Source organism: Dermochelys coriacea, chromosome 7, assembly GCF_009764565.3.
Source record: "Dermochelys coriacea isolate rDerCor1 chromosome 7, rDerCor1.pri.v4, whole genome shotgun sequence".
Classification (NCBI taxonomy): domain Eukaryota; kingdom Metazoa; phylum Chordata; order Testudines; family Dermochelyidae; genus Dermochelys; species Dermochelys coriacea.
The window spans coordinates 15,442,579-15,461,780 of record NC_050074.1 but is presented as its reverse complement, the minus strand read 5'-3'; the positions used below and the strand labels follow the sequence as shown (position 1 = coordinate 15,461,780).

Genomic DNA, 19,202 nt, shown 5'->3' with positions numbered 1-19,202 from the left:
GGTTATCAGAATGGATCACCCAGTTCTTCATGTCTCCTGGAATGATGCTGTAGCGTATTGCACGTGGGCGGGAAAACGATTACCCACAGAAGCTGAATGGGAGTACAGCTGTCGAGGAGGCCTTGAGAATAGGTACTTAGTTGTCAAGACTCTTCCCTTGTGAATGTATAAGATTCTGATGTCTCATCATGCAGAGAAAAGCACTGTTTATTTTTTTTAACATTTTTTTTGCACAGGTACATGCATTTGCATTTGTAACACTACTTTATTTTGTACAGCATCCTTTGTGTAAAGTGTATCCCAGAAAATGCTTCAGTCATCCATATAAGGTTGGAATTAAATAATAACTAAGAGACAAAGTGCAACAAGAGTGAGATTGAGATGTAGGAATGCTATTGCAGGTGACGGGAGGTGTGGTGTAGAAGGCTCTTGCTGCCAGTCCCAAAATTGGTCAAAGAGTCAGAGAAAGCCAGTTTGAAATGAACAAAAGGACTGGGCTGGGGAGTAGAGAAAATGAGAATTCAAGTAGTCATCATTCCTTTCATTGCACAGACTACTGGGTTCATATGTCAGTCATTTTGTATATCCTAAACCTAAAACATTATCTCATAAAACAGCAGATTGCAACTGAAGCTCTGCAGCACAATATGAGAACCATCATCCCTTTTAAGGCTTATTAAACATTGTGGGTTTATACAGATGGAGTGGGAACACGGATTGTATATGTTCTATATGTCCGGCTTCTCAGATGTAAACTATGTAAAGAATATTTACTTGGTAATTTTTCTTGTTGTATCTCCAATTAAAAAAAACAACTGACAAAGATGGGAGTTGGGTTTAATTTTCTAGGATCAACTCTACTTAAAATAGTTTTAACTTTTTTTATAGCAGTAGTGCCCCCTAGTTAGATGACCATATAAGTCCAAAAGATTGACCAAGCACTTGCATTCCTCAGAGTATTTTTGTGTACCCGACATGAACTAGATTGGCAGTTTTTCATTGATGAATCTATTCAAAATAGCTCTTTGAGACTGGTAGCTGTCCTCTCCCGTCCACTTTTTCCCTTCTGTTGCCTTTAACTCTAAAGGTTAGCCATATTTCTGATAGCTTGTCTCTTGTGTTTCTTCCAACAGACTTTTCCCGTGGGGCAATAAGCTTCAGCCAAAAGGTCAGCACTATGCCAATACCTGGCAGGGAGAGTTCCCAATAAGCAATACTGGAGAGGATGGATACAAAGGAACTGCACCAGTAAGTGCATCAGAGTACAGTAACAACACCACAGCTAAACTAACCCTCTTCGAATTGAGGGATACACCCAGTGTGATGGGTAATGGGGTTTTTCAATAGGTGTCGGCCACCGGAAGGACACTTCTCGCAACTTCAGCTTTTCAAGCTACAGGATGTTTAATTCTGGCCATGGATGTTACAGGGGAAAAGGCTCTTTTTAACGTTGCCATCATGCAGAGTTCTCACCACTCTTAAAATGGAGAAAGGCACTATATATTTATTTCTACAAAGTGTGAAATGGAGGCTAAAAATAACTTGCATTTAACCTTTTAGATTCACTAAAGTTAGCTATTTTTCTGTCTTTGACTCAAAAGATACTTAATGTTTTCAGGATGATGAGTATGGCATAGCTTGCCCTGTATAAACAAAACGGTTTTTGACATAGCGGGGTCTTTGACGAGCATTCTGAGTAAATACTCAGTTTCATGACCTCTGGAATGGTGTTTTTTCAGTTTATTGGGAAAGATGTGAACTTCCATTTATAAAGGTTAGGAGTATCTCATAGCAAGAAAGCCATCAAGTTTTTAATGCTTGCAAAGGAAATGCATGCTGTAGTCTTTTAAATACATAGACTTCTGTAAATCTTAGTTTATTTAAGAGAAGGGGTGAATAGAAGGGAAGTCAGCACAGGCAGAAATTGGGAGACCTTCTCCATTCTCTTGGTGGGAAATCTGGCATTCACAAATGGGGATGTAAACTAGTCTTACAATGATCCACTGGAGTCTAATTCCCATTAATGCAAAGTGCAGTTATGTGTTTGCATGTAGATTAGAAAATATCCCAGCATCTGCTCAGAGCTGCTAGTTGGAATTTATTGTCTTGTAATTAAATCACTGGCTCTAACAATAGCAGGATCAGCAAGAAGATTATTTATGGTTTAACAATAGTACCTGTAAGTGTTGGGGGAGGAAACCTTGTACTGTTATTTAAAAAGAAAACAGAGGTTTTCAGAGTTCGGCCCTTTTGTAGATACAATACTGAACCCTTGTCTCTGAGTATAAATCCTTATTAAAAGAGCTTTCTTGTTCCTCAGCCTCTGTATTTCTGCATATAACTCACTAGTTTCCGATTCAAAGATCTGAGAGCAGGAACATCTAGTCAATGGATTTTTTACCTTTTGGTCATAGGAGTTAAACTCTATTTCACGCCACAAGACTGTAATAAATGATCTTTCAACATTATCTGCAATCCAGGTTACAGCATTTCCTCCAAATGGCTATGGCTTATACAACATAGTGGGAAATGCCTGGGAGTGGACATCTGACTGGTGGGCTGTTCATCATTCTGCAGGTGAAACGCACAACCCAGTGAGTATTTTTTAATATCAGATATGCTGTGACATGCCTTTTTGCTACTCTGCTTTATCTCCAGTCAAAGCCCTTAGCTCCCCACACCATGCCATGCATGGGATTGGCCGGGTTCTGGTGAGTCAAGCTATATTGCCTCTGCAAGTTGGTACTTTCTCCAGTGACATTGTAGCATTTTCTAATCAGTGTGATGATGTCAATTCTACAGACCCAGCCGAGGTCTGGGAATTGAATCATTTTACCCTAGCATCGGTCTTGTAAGCACTAAGACTTACTAGTGCTGCAGAATTACTAAAAACAGTGACTGCCTGGTTACCCCAAAAGGGTGTAAGATGTAACAGAACTGCATAGAAAAATGTGTGTTCCAAGAAAATGGCACAACTCATTGCACTGGTGGTTGCAAATCATAGTTTACAACTTATTTGTGTAGATTGATATATTGAAGTACTGTGTCATTTCATGGTTTTAAGATGTATTGAGTCCTGGATGTACCGGTTGAGTCAAATATGAAATGTAGTTTTGGAAGGAGAAGTAGCTTCCACATAGTCAGGATACTAATTTGGAATGGATGAGTTATTCCTTTTCTTTGGGAGTCTTTTATAAGTATAAGTTATGCCACCTTTTTGTGGGGGCCTCTCTGTCTGACTGCTTTTGTGCTGTGGATTCCTCTTCCAGTCTCTCTCAGCAGACTCAAGTTTCCACATTATACCTTGATTTCTCCTCTGATCATGGGGAGCTAAACCTAGGACGTCAACTGCAGTACTCTCCCCCTGACAAAGATTCAAAACTGCAATATATGGTAATTATTATGATCTCCTTTATTTGCCGCTTGACATAGTCACAGCCCTTTCTCATAGCACAGTAACTGCTGGCAGCATGAGCACGTCATAATTTCTGCTTCTCAGTAGATTGTAGAGGTCCTTGTGTCCTGACCTTTTCAAGAAAAGAACGTTGCCAGCCAAGAGAAGTCAGACTCATTCCACAGTATAGGGCTCACTGTTGCCTTCCATAGTATCCAGGAGGCAGCTTTTTTGGTTGCATATGCCAAACCCCCCTAACAAATAACAATCATGCTATCCAGTATAGGTTGTTTGTCATTGGATAAAAGACAGAAGGTGGCATAATCTTCTTCCTTGTGTTATGCATGTTTAACTTTTACTGAGTCATTTTTAAATCTTGAGTTTTTCTTGCTTGATATAGATGTGAGTATTCTTAAACTATTCTAGTATTGCTGTCACTGGGCTGGTGCTGGCCCAAGACCTTTCTCTTCCCTTCACGTCCCTGCTGTTTGTCCTCACAGAGACCTCTACATTTTCAGCACACTGAACTAGTGCAGGGAATGCGTAGAGTATAAATGAGAACTAGGTTACTTCCTAGTAACCAGAGGCTTCAGAGGACAGTTCTTCAACAGATCAACCATACAGAGTCCGTGTGTGGTGCTGCATGAACCTTGGATCTGCTGGAAGGAGTTGCAATTGCATTTTTAATTCTGACTCATGGTTGCATATGAAGTCAAATGTTGTGTGTATTCATTTTAATATTTCTTGGCAATAAAATGAAGTATTCTTCTTTCCCTTTTTTTCCCCTATGTAGAATTGCAGGGTATCTTCCCTTGTCACTTTCAATGTCTGTTTCCCTTCCGTCTCACTTCTTGTTTGATAACAATGAAGGTCCAGTCCTTTGACAGTGTATTAGAAGTGCTAGCTTTAAATCCAGGTTTGTCTCCCTTCATAAAGAGAAGGCTTTGGGGTGACATGCAGAAGATGAACTTGAGGAGTTTCAGATGAAGAAAGTTAAGACTAAAAAAAAAATTCTCCTGAAATATTCGATATCTTGATGGGAATGGGTGGATGAAGCATGGACTGACTAGTAATTTGTCAGTTGGAAGGGGAAAAACTGAAGGCCAAGCACAGCTTTCCAACTTCTGTATCCACACCGTGAACTGCGTTCAGTGGCCCAGAACAGTGCATGGACTCCGAGCATGCAGATCTGTGAATTCTATTCTCAAGGGAGAGTAAGGATTTTTTTTTTCTCTCACTTTGAGAGACAAACAACATCTGTGTGTTTGGAAAGAGATGGGAATGAACACAGGACTAGCAGTTTGTGGCATAATCCCATCCTTGTTCATCTGTTTAATTGAGTGGTGGCTTTGATTTTTAGCCATTTGTATTCAGGGCTTTGGAGCTGTGCTCCAGCTCCAGGCAAAACCTGCAGCTCCACTGCTCCAGAGCTGCTCTGCAGATTCTGCTCCAAAGCCCTGTTTATATTCCTTTCCATTGTGGATGTCTGAAATAATGTATTTGCAAGAATTTAGGTTATCCAGGAATTGGTAGGTTGAACTTGCTTAGTGGACAGTGATCTCTCATAACAAGAAAATACCTGTTATTGAGGACATTTCTTCCTTGCTATTACCGATCACCAAGGAAGTTAAAAGTGGCACTTGGATCAACCAGGCTACCTCTTTCCCTTCTGCAAAATGAAAGCACTATATATGGGATCTATAGGAGAGCTGTGTGATTTCTGTGTGGTACCCTGTCAGCTTTTCTGTAGATAAGGTAAGAGCAGTAATACTTTGCACTTCTTTACTCCTTTTTTTTTAAACATATTGCATGCTTTTCTAAAGTACTTACCATCATTATATCAGTGTCATTAAGCCTAATTTTTAGATGGGTAAACTGAGGCCCAGAGTGGTTAGTCACACACAAGGTCACTGTAGTAGTACTGGGAGTAAATCCCAGAAGTCTTGACTGCCAGTCTACATCTTACTGCTAGACCACATATACTGCCTTTGGCACTAGGTAGCTGCACACTGTATATTTTTAAAATTGTTTTCTGTTTTTATTTAAAAAAAAAAACAGAATTAAAAAAACAAATACAAGGCCCTTTCCATGTCGTCTCTGCCTTGCTGTTCCGTTACCTGTGGACTCAGCAATAGCTTGACTTTTGGGCATGCCCACCACTTCATAGTACTGCTCCGGTATGTAGGAGTCTCGTCTTCAGCCAGAAGATGTGGTGATAGTGCTGCAGCCATCTCTCCAATATGTGACTGATGGAACAGCTTGAGTCACTTTTCCCTCTGCTGCTTTCTTCCATATGCCATTAATCAAAACAAAATTGGGCCATGTTTTCAAAAAGCAAATGCAACCTCAGAATTTGAGAGTTCCTCACATACATAAAAAAACCCATCACAATTGCCCCCATGTAAATCAGCTAATTGATTATTGCATGCAGTTGCCCATAAATGTGTTCAGAAAAAACTACCTATGTGGTTATACAGACTTTGCAACAAACTTTCAGAAGCCTTTCTTAAAAATTATCCCAAAATGCAAATTATTAACTCAATGTTGCAACTCTATATTAAGGGAGTTTTTAAGTACTTATTACTTATGCCATTGCCCTAGAATGGTCTGTTTTGAACATAAGACTGGATTATTGAGTTGATACTGTAAATACATATTCAGGTTACTCTAACAAATATCTACAGGAGTACATATGAAACACGGTCAACTTTCGGTAGCAAAGGTGCTAGAAAACTTGTTCAAATTGTAGCTCTTTTCAAAACTGTTAGTGCCTGGAAAAAAGTTATGCCGCTTTTGTGAAGTCAGCAGTTAAAACTTAATTATATAGAAGCTTATGTGAGAATGTCTAAAAGACAATAAAAAATGTTAAACAGACATGCAAATTCTGACATCTGAAAGAGCCTACAATGGTCAGTGTGACTGAAGTCTGAAAAACCGTTGAATAAGGTGCAGAGATGACATGGCTTATTCTGTGTCCATACTGAAAGCACAGCCGTACATCCAAGGAAAAGACTATGCTTCCAATAGTGCCAAGAGAACACAGTCCAGGTTTGAGCTTTGTCAAGCTTCAGATGAAAACATTGCAACAAATTGGGGAGCAAGTAGTGTGCCTTCCCAATACTGTGTTTTTAAAGAGACCACAATGTGGTATCCAAGAGTTCTCTGTCATTTTCTCAGTGCTACTTGATGTACATCCTCCACCCACCTATGGGAAGAGAAGAGAGAGAATCAGGAGTCAGACCAATTCAGCTTGATAAAAGGAGAAACCCTTCTATTTTGGAGAATATTAGGGGGAAGGAGGGAAAAGATTGTTGGCAGGAGCTTAGCCCCCAGCTTATCAGATAGCATTAGGGCTCCTCTATCCCATTGCAAGGCTATTTAGATGTCCACAAAGCATGCAAAAAGCCTGCACTATGACTGGTTGTGTTCTGCCACACAATATAAGGTGCAGTGGACAGAGTCTGAAGATGCCACATCCTTTCCAGCAACTGTTCTGTTTTTCTTAGGTTCTTGTATTGTTACCCTCAGCTCTACAAGAACTAGTCAGATACAATGTCTTGAGCCTATGGTCCTTGAAAAGCTGTGTGATAGATGTAGTTACTCATGTGACTTTGGTGATTACATTGGAAGAAATCAATATTGTTTTGGTTGCAGACAAAACATTGCTGGTGGAGAAGATCAATATGCTAGTCAAAGCCAAAGAAAGGTTGGACACACAGTCAACTTGAAAGACAAGTAACAGCAGAAGTTTTTCAACAATGCAAGATGTATTTTATGCTAAAACATTTCTAATAATCTCAGCTTCATGACTGAACTTTTGTGGTATAAGTAGTTTACAGTAAAGGTCTATCTGGGATGGTGTAAAGTTGGATCTATAAATGAAGGATGCTGCTTACAATGGTGGCAAATGAATGGAGAAAATATCTCTGTACAATTCAAGGAGGTCCTGACAATGACATGGTTATTCCCAAAGGCTGTCTCTTCTATTTAGTTGTTTTCCATAAACTAAGAAGCCAATGTGTTGCCTCTTGAAATCATCCCACAAGGTTCTTACTTTGGAATCCAGGTACTTAAGAAAAAAATGTTTGCAAGGTCATTTTGAGATGCCCACTGAAAACTGCAGTTAAACAAGGCATGCTGTACACCTGTCAGTCTTGAAGATGCACGTTAAAACACCATGACTCTCGGGTAGCTCTCAAAAATTGTCTTGTCGCTCTGGCTTATTGTCAACCTGATTAGTTGTAGACAATTGCAGGGAAATTTTCAGAGGCCCTTAGGGTAGTTAGGCACTCATTAAAAATGACAGGGAATTGGACCCGTACTTTCCTTTCTCCCAGTGGTATTTCATAACTACAGATTCCATTATCAAGTAGCACAAACCTGAGGTAAACTTAACCAGTCAATCATTGGATGCCATTGTTGAAGCACTCAAATAAATCTCTGAAGCAACTAGCAGTCAAGAGCAGGGGTGGGCAAACTTTTTGGGCCGAGGGCCATATCGGGGTTGCAAAATGGTATGGAGGGCCGGGTAGGGAAGGCTGTGCCTCCCCAAACAGCCTGTCCCCCACCCCCCCACTTCCTGCCCTCTGACTGCCTCCCTCAGAACCCCTGACCCATCCAACCCCCCCTGCTCCTTGTCCCCTGACTGCCCCCTCCTGGGACTCCCTGCCCCTAACCACCCCTCTGGGACTCTACCCCCTATCCAACCCCCCCCTATTCCCTGACTGCCCCAACCCCAATCCACACCCCTGCCCCCTGACAGGCCCCCCAGGACTCCCATGCCTATCCAATCCCCCCCCCCCGCTCCCTGTCCCTTAACTGCCGCCCAGGACCCCACCCCCATCCAACCCTCCCTACTCCCTGTCTCCTGACCACCCTCCCCCCCCGAACCTCCACTCCATCCAACCGCCCTCTGTCCCCTGACTGCCCCCCAGGGCCTCCTGCTCCTCATCCAACCCCCCCACTTACCATGACTGTGCCGCTCGGAGCAGCAGGACAGGCTTATCTGAATACCTGGGAGGTGGGCGGGCGCAAGCCGCGCTGCCTGTGCGGTGGCGTTGCTGCGGGGGAGGAGCTGGGGGCGAGTCTTCCCGGCTGGGAGCTCAGGGGCCGGGCAGGATGGTCCCACGGGCTGTAGTTTGCGCACTCCTGGTTAAGAGTGTCTGAGGCATGAGGGTTTTTAGTGGGAGGGAGAGGATCACAGTATGGGGATGAACATACAGAAGGGGTGAAGACTAGTTCAACTCCTGTAGTTTTCAAAGCCATTTATCTGAGGGTTCTGAGGGAAGGTTGGTGTATATTTCTGAGTCTGAATACTTCCCATGCTGTCAGACATCGCTTAGGGCACAAACAAGGCTCTTACCCTAGCATGTTGTTTGATAGAATGGTTATCTAGTTTTTCTGTAACTTGCCATTTGTATGTTGAGTTGGGTTTGTTGGCTTGAACCCACATCCTCGAGGACAAATGAACTGCTTTCTGTCTGCTCCCTACTTTTGACTTGTCTAGCTTAAATGGCTCTACTTGGAACTAAAGTGCTTGCCGGGATAGCTCGCATGGTCATTGGAACACACAAGCATTCACATGACAGCAAGGTGCAGTCCTTAGAGAAAGATCCTTCTGGAAGAGCTAAAATGGCTGTTTTAATTAATTGGCTGGAGGAGTTAATTCACTGTGTGTGAGATTATTTCTTTGCTACTGGGTAGTATCCATCCATCGTTTGTGGATGCAAGTCTTAATTAGGGCACCTAAAGCTTTTGTGGGGGTTTTTAATTTAGTTCAATTTAAATAGCTGCTGTTACTAAAATATTAAGTTCTCTAAACAAATTGTTCCTCACGCTCAACTCCCATCATTATAAAATAATGATTTCAGGAGACAAATTTAGTTGATGTCTGAGAGCAATGTCAGGGAATTGCAAGAAAGAGAAGAGAGTAGGGCTCGGTCAACAAGTGTCATTACAATCTTACTTTCACAAAATTTCTCATCTTTGTCAAATATTTTTCAATGAAAGTCGTCTGTGCAGGTCTCAAAAAGTAGCACTTGGAAAGATGGGAAAAGTCTAAACTGGAAGGGTGTGTGTGTGTGTGTGTGTGTGTGTGTGTGTTAGTTACACAGTACTGTAAAATTACAGAAGATTAGGATTAATACTATCCCCAAGACCAAGAGTCTATACAATATAAAATCCCTTCATCAATGAATGTGATGAACAATATGAAGTTTGATTTGGATGATCATTCTAATATCATTTGACCAGTTTGAACAATTTTATACTTCACATATTGGGGTTGTGATTTTCAAAACAGTTCAGCATTGCACTAACTAGGAGAATTAAGGATTTGGACTCTTACTCACATTTGTGTATATGGCCATTAAACATCCAAAGCTAATACGAGTAAGCTTTTCTTGTAAGGTTTCAGAGTAGCAGCCGTGTTAGTCTGTATTCGCAAAAAGAAAAGGAGTACTTGTGGCACCTTAGAGACTAACAAATTTATTAGAGCATAAGCTTTCGTGAGCTACAGCTCACTTCATTGGATGCATCCGATGAAGTGAGCTGTAGCTCACGAAAGCTTATGCTCTAATAAATTTGTTAGTCTCTAAGGTGCCACAAGTACTCCTTTTCTTTTCTTGTAAGTAAGCCATGGTCACCTCTGATTTTCTGCTAGAAAACACAAGTTTCTCATAAATTTAGTTACTTGAATAGGAGTGAACAAAACTGACTTTTACTAAATGCTCTTTCTGTGAGACATGAGGAACAAGCAGCTTTTATTTTGAACTTCAGTTCCTAACAAATTTCTTGTATGATGTACTGTAAATGTCCCTTTTTATTTTGGCTTGAACAAATAAAAGGAAGCTGTGAATTTAACCCTCCACTTCACAGCATACAGCATCAGTAGATGCTTTGAAAAGCGTTGATAGCTGTGTGAAAGCAACAGGTAAATTAATCTTGTAACTCCATTTTAGGTTACAAATTCAGTAATTATAAGTAAGAAGATGAAATATTTTATAAATGTGACTATTTGTCTAGAACACGCTGAACGGAACTCGGACCAGAGCTTTCAATTCACTTGAGATAAAGAGCGTTTCTTTTTAATTATCAGTCCAAATAGCAAGTGTTCAAGGCAATAGCCTCCCTTCTGTTGCAACATCCCAGCACAGTGAAACTTTCATATGTACATGAGGGATCCAAAACAGGCAGGAATAAGAACAGGACAACATAAAATAGCTGATTTAGGAGATCTTCTTTTGATGCATTATATAGCTTTATCAGCAATGAATTGAGAGGAAAAACAAACCATTGTCAAGCTTTCATATATCTGTATTGGATATACTTCAAGTGGCATATTGTGTCTTGCATAGTATTGCAGACTCTCTCAATTATCCATTGTGATGCTACTGCTTTTCTTCTGGCTCCCATCTTCGTTTATAGTTTGATTCTTACTGCAAACCTGTCATTTTTTAATATCCCTTAAAAACACTTTTTAGGCAGACAAATTCAGATAGTGCAGTTAGACTTAATGGGCCAGATTCTGCCTGGCATTGTGTCACCCTTTTGACTGTAGAACTTGACCTAGGGTATGTAACAATGCATTCTGGAAGCTCTTTTGCATAAGGATCTGTCTGATGGAGCTGGTTTTGGGATATCAAGTGGTTAACTAGATGTTCTGTTCTGAAATTATTTGGCTTGAGTTTCAGGTCCTCTTTAATGATAGGCAGGGAAAATAATCCATTCATACAACTGCAAGTGATATTTGTTTCTATGGTGAAACTGTTCTGAGGGAAGTGCAGATACCATCTAATTGAGAAGAAAATATAAAACTGATACTTTGACTTCCTATTCCTAACTGCAACTTTGGCGGCATGGTTTTTTTGGGGGGGGAGAGGGTGCGGGGGGGGGGGGAGGGAAGGGAGCAGCAGAAGCAATGCCAGAGGAAACTAGTCCCTTAATTTTGAAAAGGGATTTTAACTGCTTGCTTTACTGTCCTGTGTTTCCTAATAGCTACAGAGTGTCAAGATCCTGGGTAAGAAAGTAGTGCAAGGCAAACTAAATTCACAAGAAGGTTGGTCTTTGCTCCAGCACAGCTTGCAGTCATTGCTAGTGCGTGTGAATGTAGGACCAAGCAATGTCAAAGTTATTTTGAGAAGTGTAAATGATCAGCTTGCAAAGGGCAGCAGAGCGTATATTTGATCAATAAACCACAATTCCTTCATGGAAGCTGATTTAACTGTAGCAATTTCGGTCTCATGTATACAATAGTTACTGGATGACCTACAATTCTGTATTAAAGACGTAATTTAGCACAGCATGGAGTGGCAGTGTGGATGACTAGCGCTGCATGGAAGGTTACATTCAAGGTTTGAGAACAGTTCAGTTTGTTTGCCTCTGAACTACTGATAGAACTGTTTTAGTAGTCCTGTAATGAGGGCTGCGTTATCTTGAGTCTTTTTTTTTTTTTAATTCATCACATAAACTGTACAAATGATCAATTTGTATCTGAAATGAATGATCTGAAACCAGCCCTTAATATGCTTTCTGTAAGTTGTGTATTAAAACAAAATATCCAATTTGAGTAAAGTATGGTTATGGTAGTTTAATAATCTCTAGGTTGAATCTTGGATGAAAGTCTTGACAACCTTCGCTCTTTAGTTTATGGATGTGGCTTTGACTTGCCCTTTTGATAAGTTGTTTTTAGACCACATGCTCCACTCAATGGTTGCTGCTGCTGCTCCTGGGTAATTGTGCATATCTGATGCCTGATAGTGGAATGAAAGGAATAGGATATAGAGGTGCCCACATGTATCAGCTGTGACCTGCAGTCATGGTTCTCTCTGTAACTACAGGGTGAGGGCACAGCTGATCATCTCCAGGCTGTTGTTATTGGTGAGATAAAACAAGCAGGTTTTCTCCATCTATTAAGGAGAATAAAAGCATGAGCAAATATTGGCTTTTTGTGCTCTTACACTTTTTAATACAGGTTATCTGAAATTAGCCTTGCTTTACTATATAACAACACTCTTAGGGTGTATGCACCATCCTGGTGAAGCAGTTGATGTTTGAGGCTTGGATTCCTGGATAACTTTTAGACACTTAGAGGTTGCACTTTACTGTGGGGCTGTGTTTGAGTTCTGCAGAGTAATCAAAGTTGTTTTAATATGCCTCAGTCAGCCAATGCTTAGACAAAGAGGCATGGTGGCTCGGTAATTTATTAATACTGTATGTTGCCTGGTTATTGGGATGTTTTCTGTGTGACTCTATTGATTTAGTTCGATAGGAGTCTGTCTGGAAAAACAGGCAGGAAGGAAAAGAATGAAGATAAGCCACCTCTCAACAAGCACTTGAGAATTGCTAAGGGACAATCCCAGAATAGTTGGCTCCAGGACTCTGTCTTGATTTCCAATTGAGGCTACAGAATTAATTTGGACCACAAATGTTGAAGCGTGGGAACACAGAAGAACAAGAGATCTATAGTGGGACTTAAAAGGGTCAGTCTCTCTCTCCCTCGAGCAGTAATAGTACAGGGGAACTAGACTGAAACATGGACCTGCTGAGGAGTCTGAAGAAGTTAGGCCTGGCTAGGTAACCATCAGGTAAGAGATATGGATGTGGACTGTTAAAAATTCTTTAAAAGCTTTGTTCCTACTGATGAAATAAAGAATTACTTTTGTTTTAAGAAGGCAGTTTGATTACTATAGACCACTGGTCAACCTCTCAAAGGGAAGACCCACAGGTGCCAGAACTCATTTGGAATTGCAAGATAGGAACAATTGATACACAGGGTACTGTAGCTGAGGGCCCAGTTTAAGAGTGGGAAAATTGTGAAATTATACCCAGAGGTAGATAAAGGCACAAGACATCAGACCTAAGGGGGTGTGCACAGTGGACAGTGGTGCAGCTAACTCTGACATTTCACTCTCTGCTGCAACTGTCTGCAAAACAAGGAAGAGGATTCATAAAAAAGGGTGACCACAGAAGGAAGAGGTGACTCGACAATTCAAAGGGTTCCTGCCAGAGAGATTGCGAATAGAACTGATATATGCAGTAGCCAATAATGATACTTGTCATGAGTGAGCTTTGTATTAATTCATGATAAGAAATGAAACTGACTTTCGAAAGGTGCTATTCTACACTCTCTTGATAAACCAATTAAGAGAACTTCTGTACTAAGCACCGTTGTTTCTGCATCCTCAAGAAGCTGTTAAATGTGAGCCTTGGTACTTGACAACCTTCTTGATTGTCTTCTGGTGTTAATAGTTTCCAGTGGGTAACTTGTGTAATACACTAAGGTTTTATTTTACAAACAAGATTTATTTTACACCCTTTTAGGTGTAACTATGGATTGTATTTTCTAAATGGACAACCTACCTAATTGTCCCTCAGTAACTGAGAATCTCCACTCACTGATATATTTTGCTTTCCACAGTCAAATCTCCAAACAACTTTTTATGAGTGATGTACCTGAGTATTCGAATTCTAATATCTAAACTGTATTGTTAAATCTATTCACCTAAATTTGGGTTATTGCTGATTATGTACTCTATGTATCATATGACTTTTAAGAGCTAACTTTTTATTTGTGGATAAGCTAAGCACTATACCCAGATGTACAAACCCTCCTTACCCAACCTATGTATTATATACTTTTTTAAAATTTAGCTTTAATAAAATTTTTAAATCTAACTTGTTGCAGAAAGGTTTCCATTACTATACTGCATTTTACAAGAGATCCTGTCCAAGTTCTTTAACTACACATTGCATCAGGAAGCTTTATGAAATACTTGACTGCAAAGTCAAAGTCAAGTGGAACCTGCAAAAGAAAAAGAAAAATCCCTCTGATTTCAGGCTGCCTTAAGGCAGATATTGTGGTGTGTTTGAGAGAGAAAAATATCCATCCGTGTCTCCAACACAGAGGCTTGGTAGTCTAATAACCTTATGCCTTAGCCTTTCACATGGGATATGCTCATAAAATGGATATCTATGATAGGAGTTCATATTCTAGAAAAGCATCTGTGAGAAATAGGATTTTGGATTCTTTCAAGCAGTTTTACAGCATTTTCTTAGTACAAACCCTTGGATGAAGGCTTGAAAATTGGGGGTGAGAGATAAGTAGTAGGTGCTGCTGGGTAGGAGAGATGGTGGATGGTAGCTTACATGACATTGAGTAGGATTGAATCCATGTGCTGAGAACTGTGAACTTATTTCTGTCCTCTGAATGCAGGTTGTCATAGTTACTGTAGCCTATGTACGCATAACACTTCAGTGCCATACAAACAATAAGCCTTCCTAAAGCCAAGAGCTGTAGTGTCTTACACGTGGTGAATCTGAGATATAGAGAGATGAAGTGACTTGCTAAAGCCATAGATTATATAAGTGGGAGAGCTGGGGGATCAGATCTCTTGGTTCCTGGCTTCCAGCTCAAGGTTTAGTCTGCCACACCACTTTGCCTCAAACTTCTGCAGGGTTCATTTCCAACCCAGAATATTAGTGTCTGAATGAAAACCGGTGGTCTTCATGGAGATATTTACTTCATGGCAGAATTATACTAGTATAGTTATGTCCTGGGGGACATTCTTATTCTAGAATAAGAGTGTCATTTTTCTGTTTATCTTGTATCTCTTTCAGAACATCCTGCACCCACTTCACTTAATTCAGGAACGTTGGAGATCTGAGTGCTGTTTAAAAAACGCAACTCACATGCAGGCATGGGTAAAGTGTGCATTTGCACAGCTCACAGTGACTGCACTCAAAGCTAACAATGGGGCCCATCAGACTTGTAGTTGGCCACTTGCATGCACGGTTATTTTTGCATGTGCATTTGGATGTGGCTGACTGAAATTCCTAAGGTCTCCCTTTCATTTCTGCGTGTTGCTCCTATTGATGCACTGAGCTGCAAAGCAAGATAGGAGGGAAATATCAGCAACAAACCTTGAGGAAGAGACGCAAAGTTAAAACAAGTATAATTGCCCAATAAACTGTGGGTGTAACTCCAGCTCGTTTCTCTCATTTTCTGTGTCCCAGAGAGCTTTCTCAGTTGTTACAAAATAACTTCTTTATCTTCAGTGATTTGAAAGGATACATTAAGAGGATGATGTTCTGTAATGTGATAGATCTCTAAAGAGAGAATCACGTTGGGAGGCATTGTTACAGCTCAAGTGGTCCGATAAAGCATTCTAATCCTGTTTCAGAGGCTGGGATTTTCAGTATAATTCATACTTTGTAACAAATAGCCCTCTAAGGTTTAGTTTTGTCTGGCACTGGATTTTTGTAATAGACTGATTTAAACCAAAAAAAATGGTAATTGTATCTGCACATCAGTAACAGGAGTTACTGTAATTACTGAGGCATACAACAATCACGTAGATGGACAAACACTTCTTTTAATCCCAGATTAGCATGCTCTTTCTAGTTTTTAACTGGATTCCTTCTGAGCTGGTAGCAGGAGGGCTGCTGCTCTGAACTCTGTGCTCACTTTTTATTGCTTTTAGTGGGGAATCCTGCTATGGGTTTCTGTTTTTTGTTTTCACACAGATCTTGTTTTTATAAGCAAATGTTCCGTTTTCTGTCTGTGCTGCATGCTGGCTTCTCCTGAAATGAGATGAATTTGCTGTTTACGCATCATTTGTGCTTTTGATGGCTTATCTTTACAGTGAGACACGCAATATATTTGCGTCAAAGATTTTATGGAGTCTGTCATGGTTCAGAGCAGCTGCACCTATATCTCCCACAGTGGTTCAGCAAGGGTACCCACTGTCAGGTTTTCAGTTCCCCAGTTGTTGCCTCTTTTGGGTGGACTGGAGACCTGCATCTCTCTCCATCTGACCTGGGTGTTTCTGGGCTATACAGCTCCCTGCCTTCACTATATATTTCCCAGAAGACAGTCTGCCTAAACAGACCTGATTGCTTTCTCCTCTGAGATTGATAACAGAATGATCACTATAGATATGTTACCACACAGTTTCCTATGCAAGCCTACTTTATTTTTAAGGTAAGAACACTGTAGAGAAAACCTATTAAAAACAATGAAAGAACCTACACATGTTAATAAGCTTATCAGAGTCCATCCCAACTCTTCATAGGCTCTGGCAAGAGTGGTCTTTCAACACCCCACCTTAGCTATTTCTTTGTGGTTACAAGTTCATCAGAGCTTCAGCTTAGAAAAAGCACCCAGTCTTATGACGCCTCAGTGGGCCAAGTCCTTCCAGTCCTTCCCTAAGAATTGGGGCCCCCTGTAGACCAGGAGTCCTATCTGTTTTCTGGATCAGGAAGAAGGCCCTGAGTCAGCCTAAATTTAGGCTTTTTATCCAAAAGTCTTTCCTCCTGTCTGTGAATCTCTGGAGAATCCAGTTTGAACTAGCATATGCATATTTCCTGTGGAGGGTGGGGCTCAAAGGCTGATAACTGAGGAAGTTCATTAGCATCCCCCTCCCTACTAGAGAAGGTACATGCAGTTCCCCATTAATACATACACAGTTGCATTTTTAATACAATGTTCCCCAAAGGTGTTAACTTAAATATTATTGAATTAGGGTTAACTCAATAAAGTTTAGCTGAATTCCATGAGGTTTGTTCAGTATATTACAGGACATTGTCTGTCTGTCACAGAGTATATTTCCCCAGACCTTGGAGATGGAGAATTAAGTAATTTTCAAGACAAGCACAAATTATGCAATATATACAGAGGATGAACTAATAATTTTTCACCTGCAGTACATACTTGCCTGTTTTGGAGCACAATTAAGTGTTGTACTGTAATGCTGTAAGAGTACCTGTGGTACAATGCAATCTCCTTCTAGCATGTATTCTTTCTCCCTCAAAGAAAGACCTTTCCAAGAACTGTAGTGGGGAAGATGGAGGAAGCACAACTGTGTTCCCCTTTTGTCAGTGTGATCCACCTCACCCATTTATTAAGTAATGGACACCATTGTGGTCTGTTTTGACTCATTGGATCCATAGCTGCATCTGATGGCTTGTAATCTCCTTTACCCGTGGTTAAATTGTGCTCTAATCAAGTAGTTTGGAAACTGTGGTAACTTCAGGTAAACTTCTAAAATGGAGATTTATTAAAGAGTGATAAAAATAAAACTTTCTGTAGTGTCTACTTATTGTATTAAATTTATTGTAGGGTATTCCCACTCTTTCTTTTCAACATGCCATGGAGATGTTTATGCTTCATAAGTCTCTTGAGGAGTGGTGGGGAAGCTGGGAGTTTTGGCAGCTAGGTAGGGGATGGTGGTGACTCCTGGAAATAAGCCAGAATTGTGAGATATGCACACCAGCTGGATGGTTCTTCTACAGTGATCAGCACTGAAATGGTTAAGTGCCGATACTTTAAGGCCATGTCTACACTATCACTTATGTTGGCAAAACTTATGTCACTCAGGGGTATGAAAAAAACACACCTCTGAGTGACATAAGTTTCACTGGTGTAAATGGTAATGTGCATAGCTTCTCTTGTGACATAGCTACTGCCGCTCCTTGAGGTGGTTTCATTATGTCACACAGGCCACATAATTTTGGCAATGGATTTTTGAAGAGAACAATTTCTTCAGTGAAGTAGCTTTCCTGAGGTTTGGCCACTTTGCACAATCATCTTCCTTGTAGGTCTACTTGAATTGTCAAGGCACAGTCCATGGGGAAGGGATGCCCTCCTCTCACTTCAAACAAAATGATGTTCTTGTTGACCACCTCAACAGAGATGTCTAGGACTCAATAGGCCAGAGAGACTGAGTTATCCTTCTTACACCTGTTCTATAGTTCTGAGGACTGATTTCCTGAGGTGAGCATTTTGCACAAGCATGAAGACTGTTTAAAAGCTGGGGGAAAGTGTAAACTCTTGAAGACACAGGGTATGTGGGCCTACTTTCAAGTGTGTTATGAAAACTAATATGGCTCTCTACACTTCCTGTATCCGTCCTAGAGAGGGGAATCATTTCTGTAATTACTGTGGAGAAAGCTGGAAGTCTTTTCCTGAAACACCCCAATCTTATTGGCGGGTGGTGTTCCTGCACAGAAAGATTGAATGCTACTGATGGATTGAGGCAGGTGGGTGGCTCCTAATTCAACCTGGTTATAAGGGAGGTGAGAATGGTTCACAGGTAAGGGAAAACCTTGGGTGTGTGCTGAGGAGTCCTGACAGAGCAACCATAAGAGCAGCCAAGTCTGGGGAGAAGGTTTGAGCTGATCGCTGTACCTTATTTGGTAATAAAGCCAAATCCAGGAAACAGATGGATTTGGATTTTATACTGTGGCATCGCTTGTCGAATAGTTTGGAAAGAGGTTTGGAAAGATGCTTGTATATCACCTCTTTAGTTACTAGATTGAAAAAAACGCTGCAATAATCCCCACCCCACCTCTGTAGTTGTAAGGATAAAAATGAGTAACAGAATTACGGTGAATTTATTGTAGGGACTTTGTCCCCCTACTCCCCATTTAAAAATCAGGCAGCATAGATTAAAAAAGCAGGCAACTGATTTTTACAAATATAATTTTTAAGTATATTTAAGCTGTTTTTTTTCTCTTTAGAAATACAGAACCTTGTTTTGTACATCATGCCAATTTTAAAATTCTTTCCTGCCACATAAGGAATTCTTCATTTACTTGGAGTTATCTGTGAGACTTTCACTGAGACACTTGACTGAAATATTTCAAATAGTTTGCAGAATATATGATTGATCAGTAGGTACAGAAATCTGAATACCTGTCTATGTCAGAGCTCATTTACCCTGGCCAAGTAAAAGTTTTTCATTTTGATACTGATTTTAGGCTCAGTATGCCAGCAACACAATCCATAACATATTATTTAAGATAATATTTA

General features: G+C 40.5%; 1 protein-coding gene and 1 long non-coding RNA gene across 9 annotated transcripts in view; both read left to right on the top strand.

Moving 5' to 3' along the window:
- SUMF1 (sulfatase modifying factor 1) overlaps positions 1–19,202 on the top strand; it is a 78,772-nt gene that overhangs the window by 42,371 nt on the left and 17,199 nt on the right. For 7 of the 8 annotated variants that reach the window (XR_006283010.1, XM_043519902.1, XM_043519900.1 and 4 more), the window contains 3 exons: positions 10–132; positions 1,134–1,248; positions 2,481–2,594. Coding sequence is in view for 7 of the 8 variants with exons in the window: in XM_043519902.1 (XP_043375837.1) it covers positions 10–132; positions 1,134–1,248; positions 2,481–2,594 (352 nt within the window). In the remaining variant the exon portion in view is untranslated. Of the gene's footprint in view, positions 1–9; positions 133–1,133; positions 1,249–2,480; positions 2,595–3,894; positions 6,233–19,202 lie in introns of those variants that run through there. The other variant, XM_043519901.1, reaches the window with a different exon arrangement.
- On the top strand, positions 8,516–14,190 carry LOC122461202. Its single transcript, XR_006283011.1, has 2 exons — positions 8,516–9,802; positions 10,025–14,190. It is a non-coding gene; the product is annotated as an uncharacterized LOC122461202 (long non-coding RNA).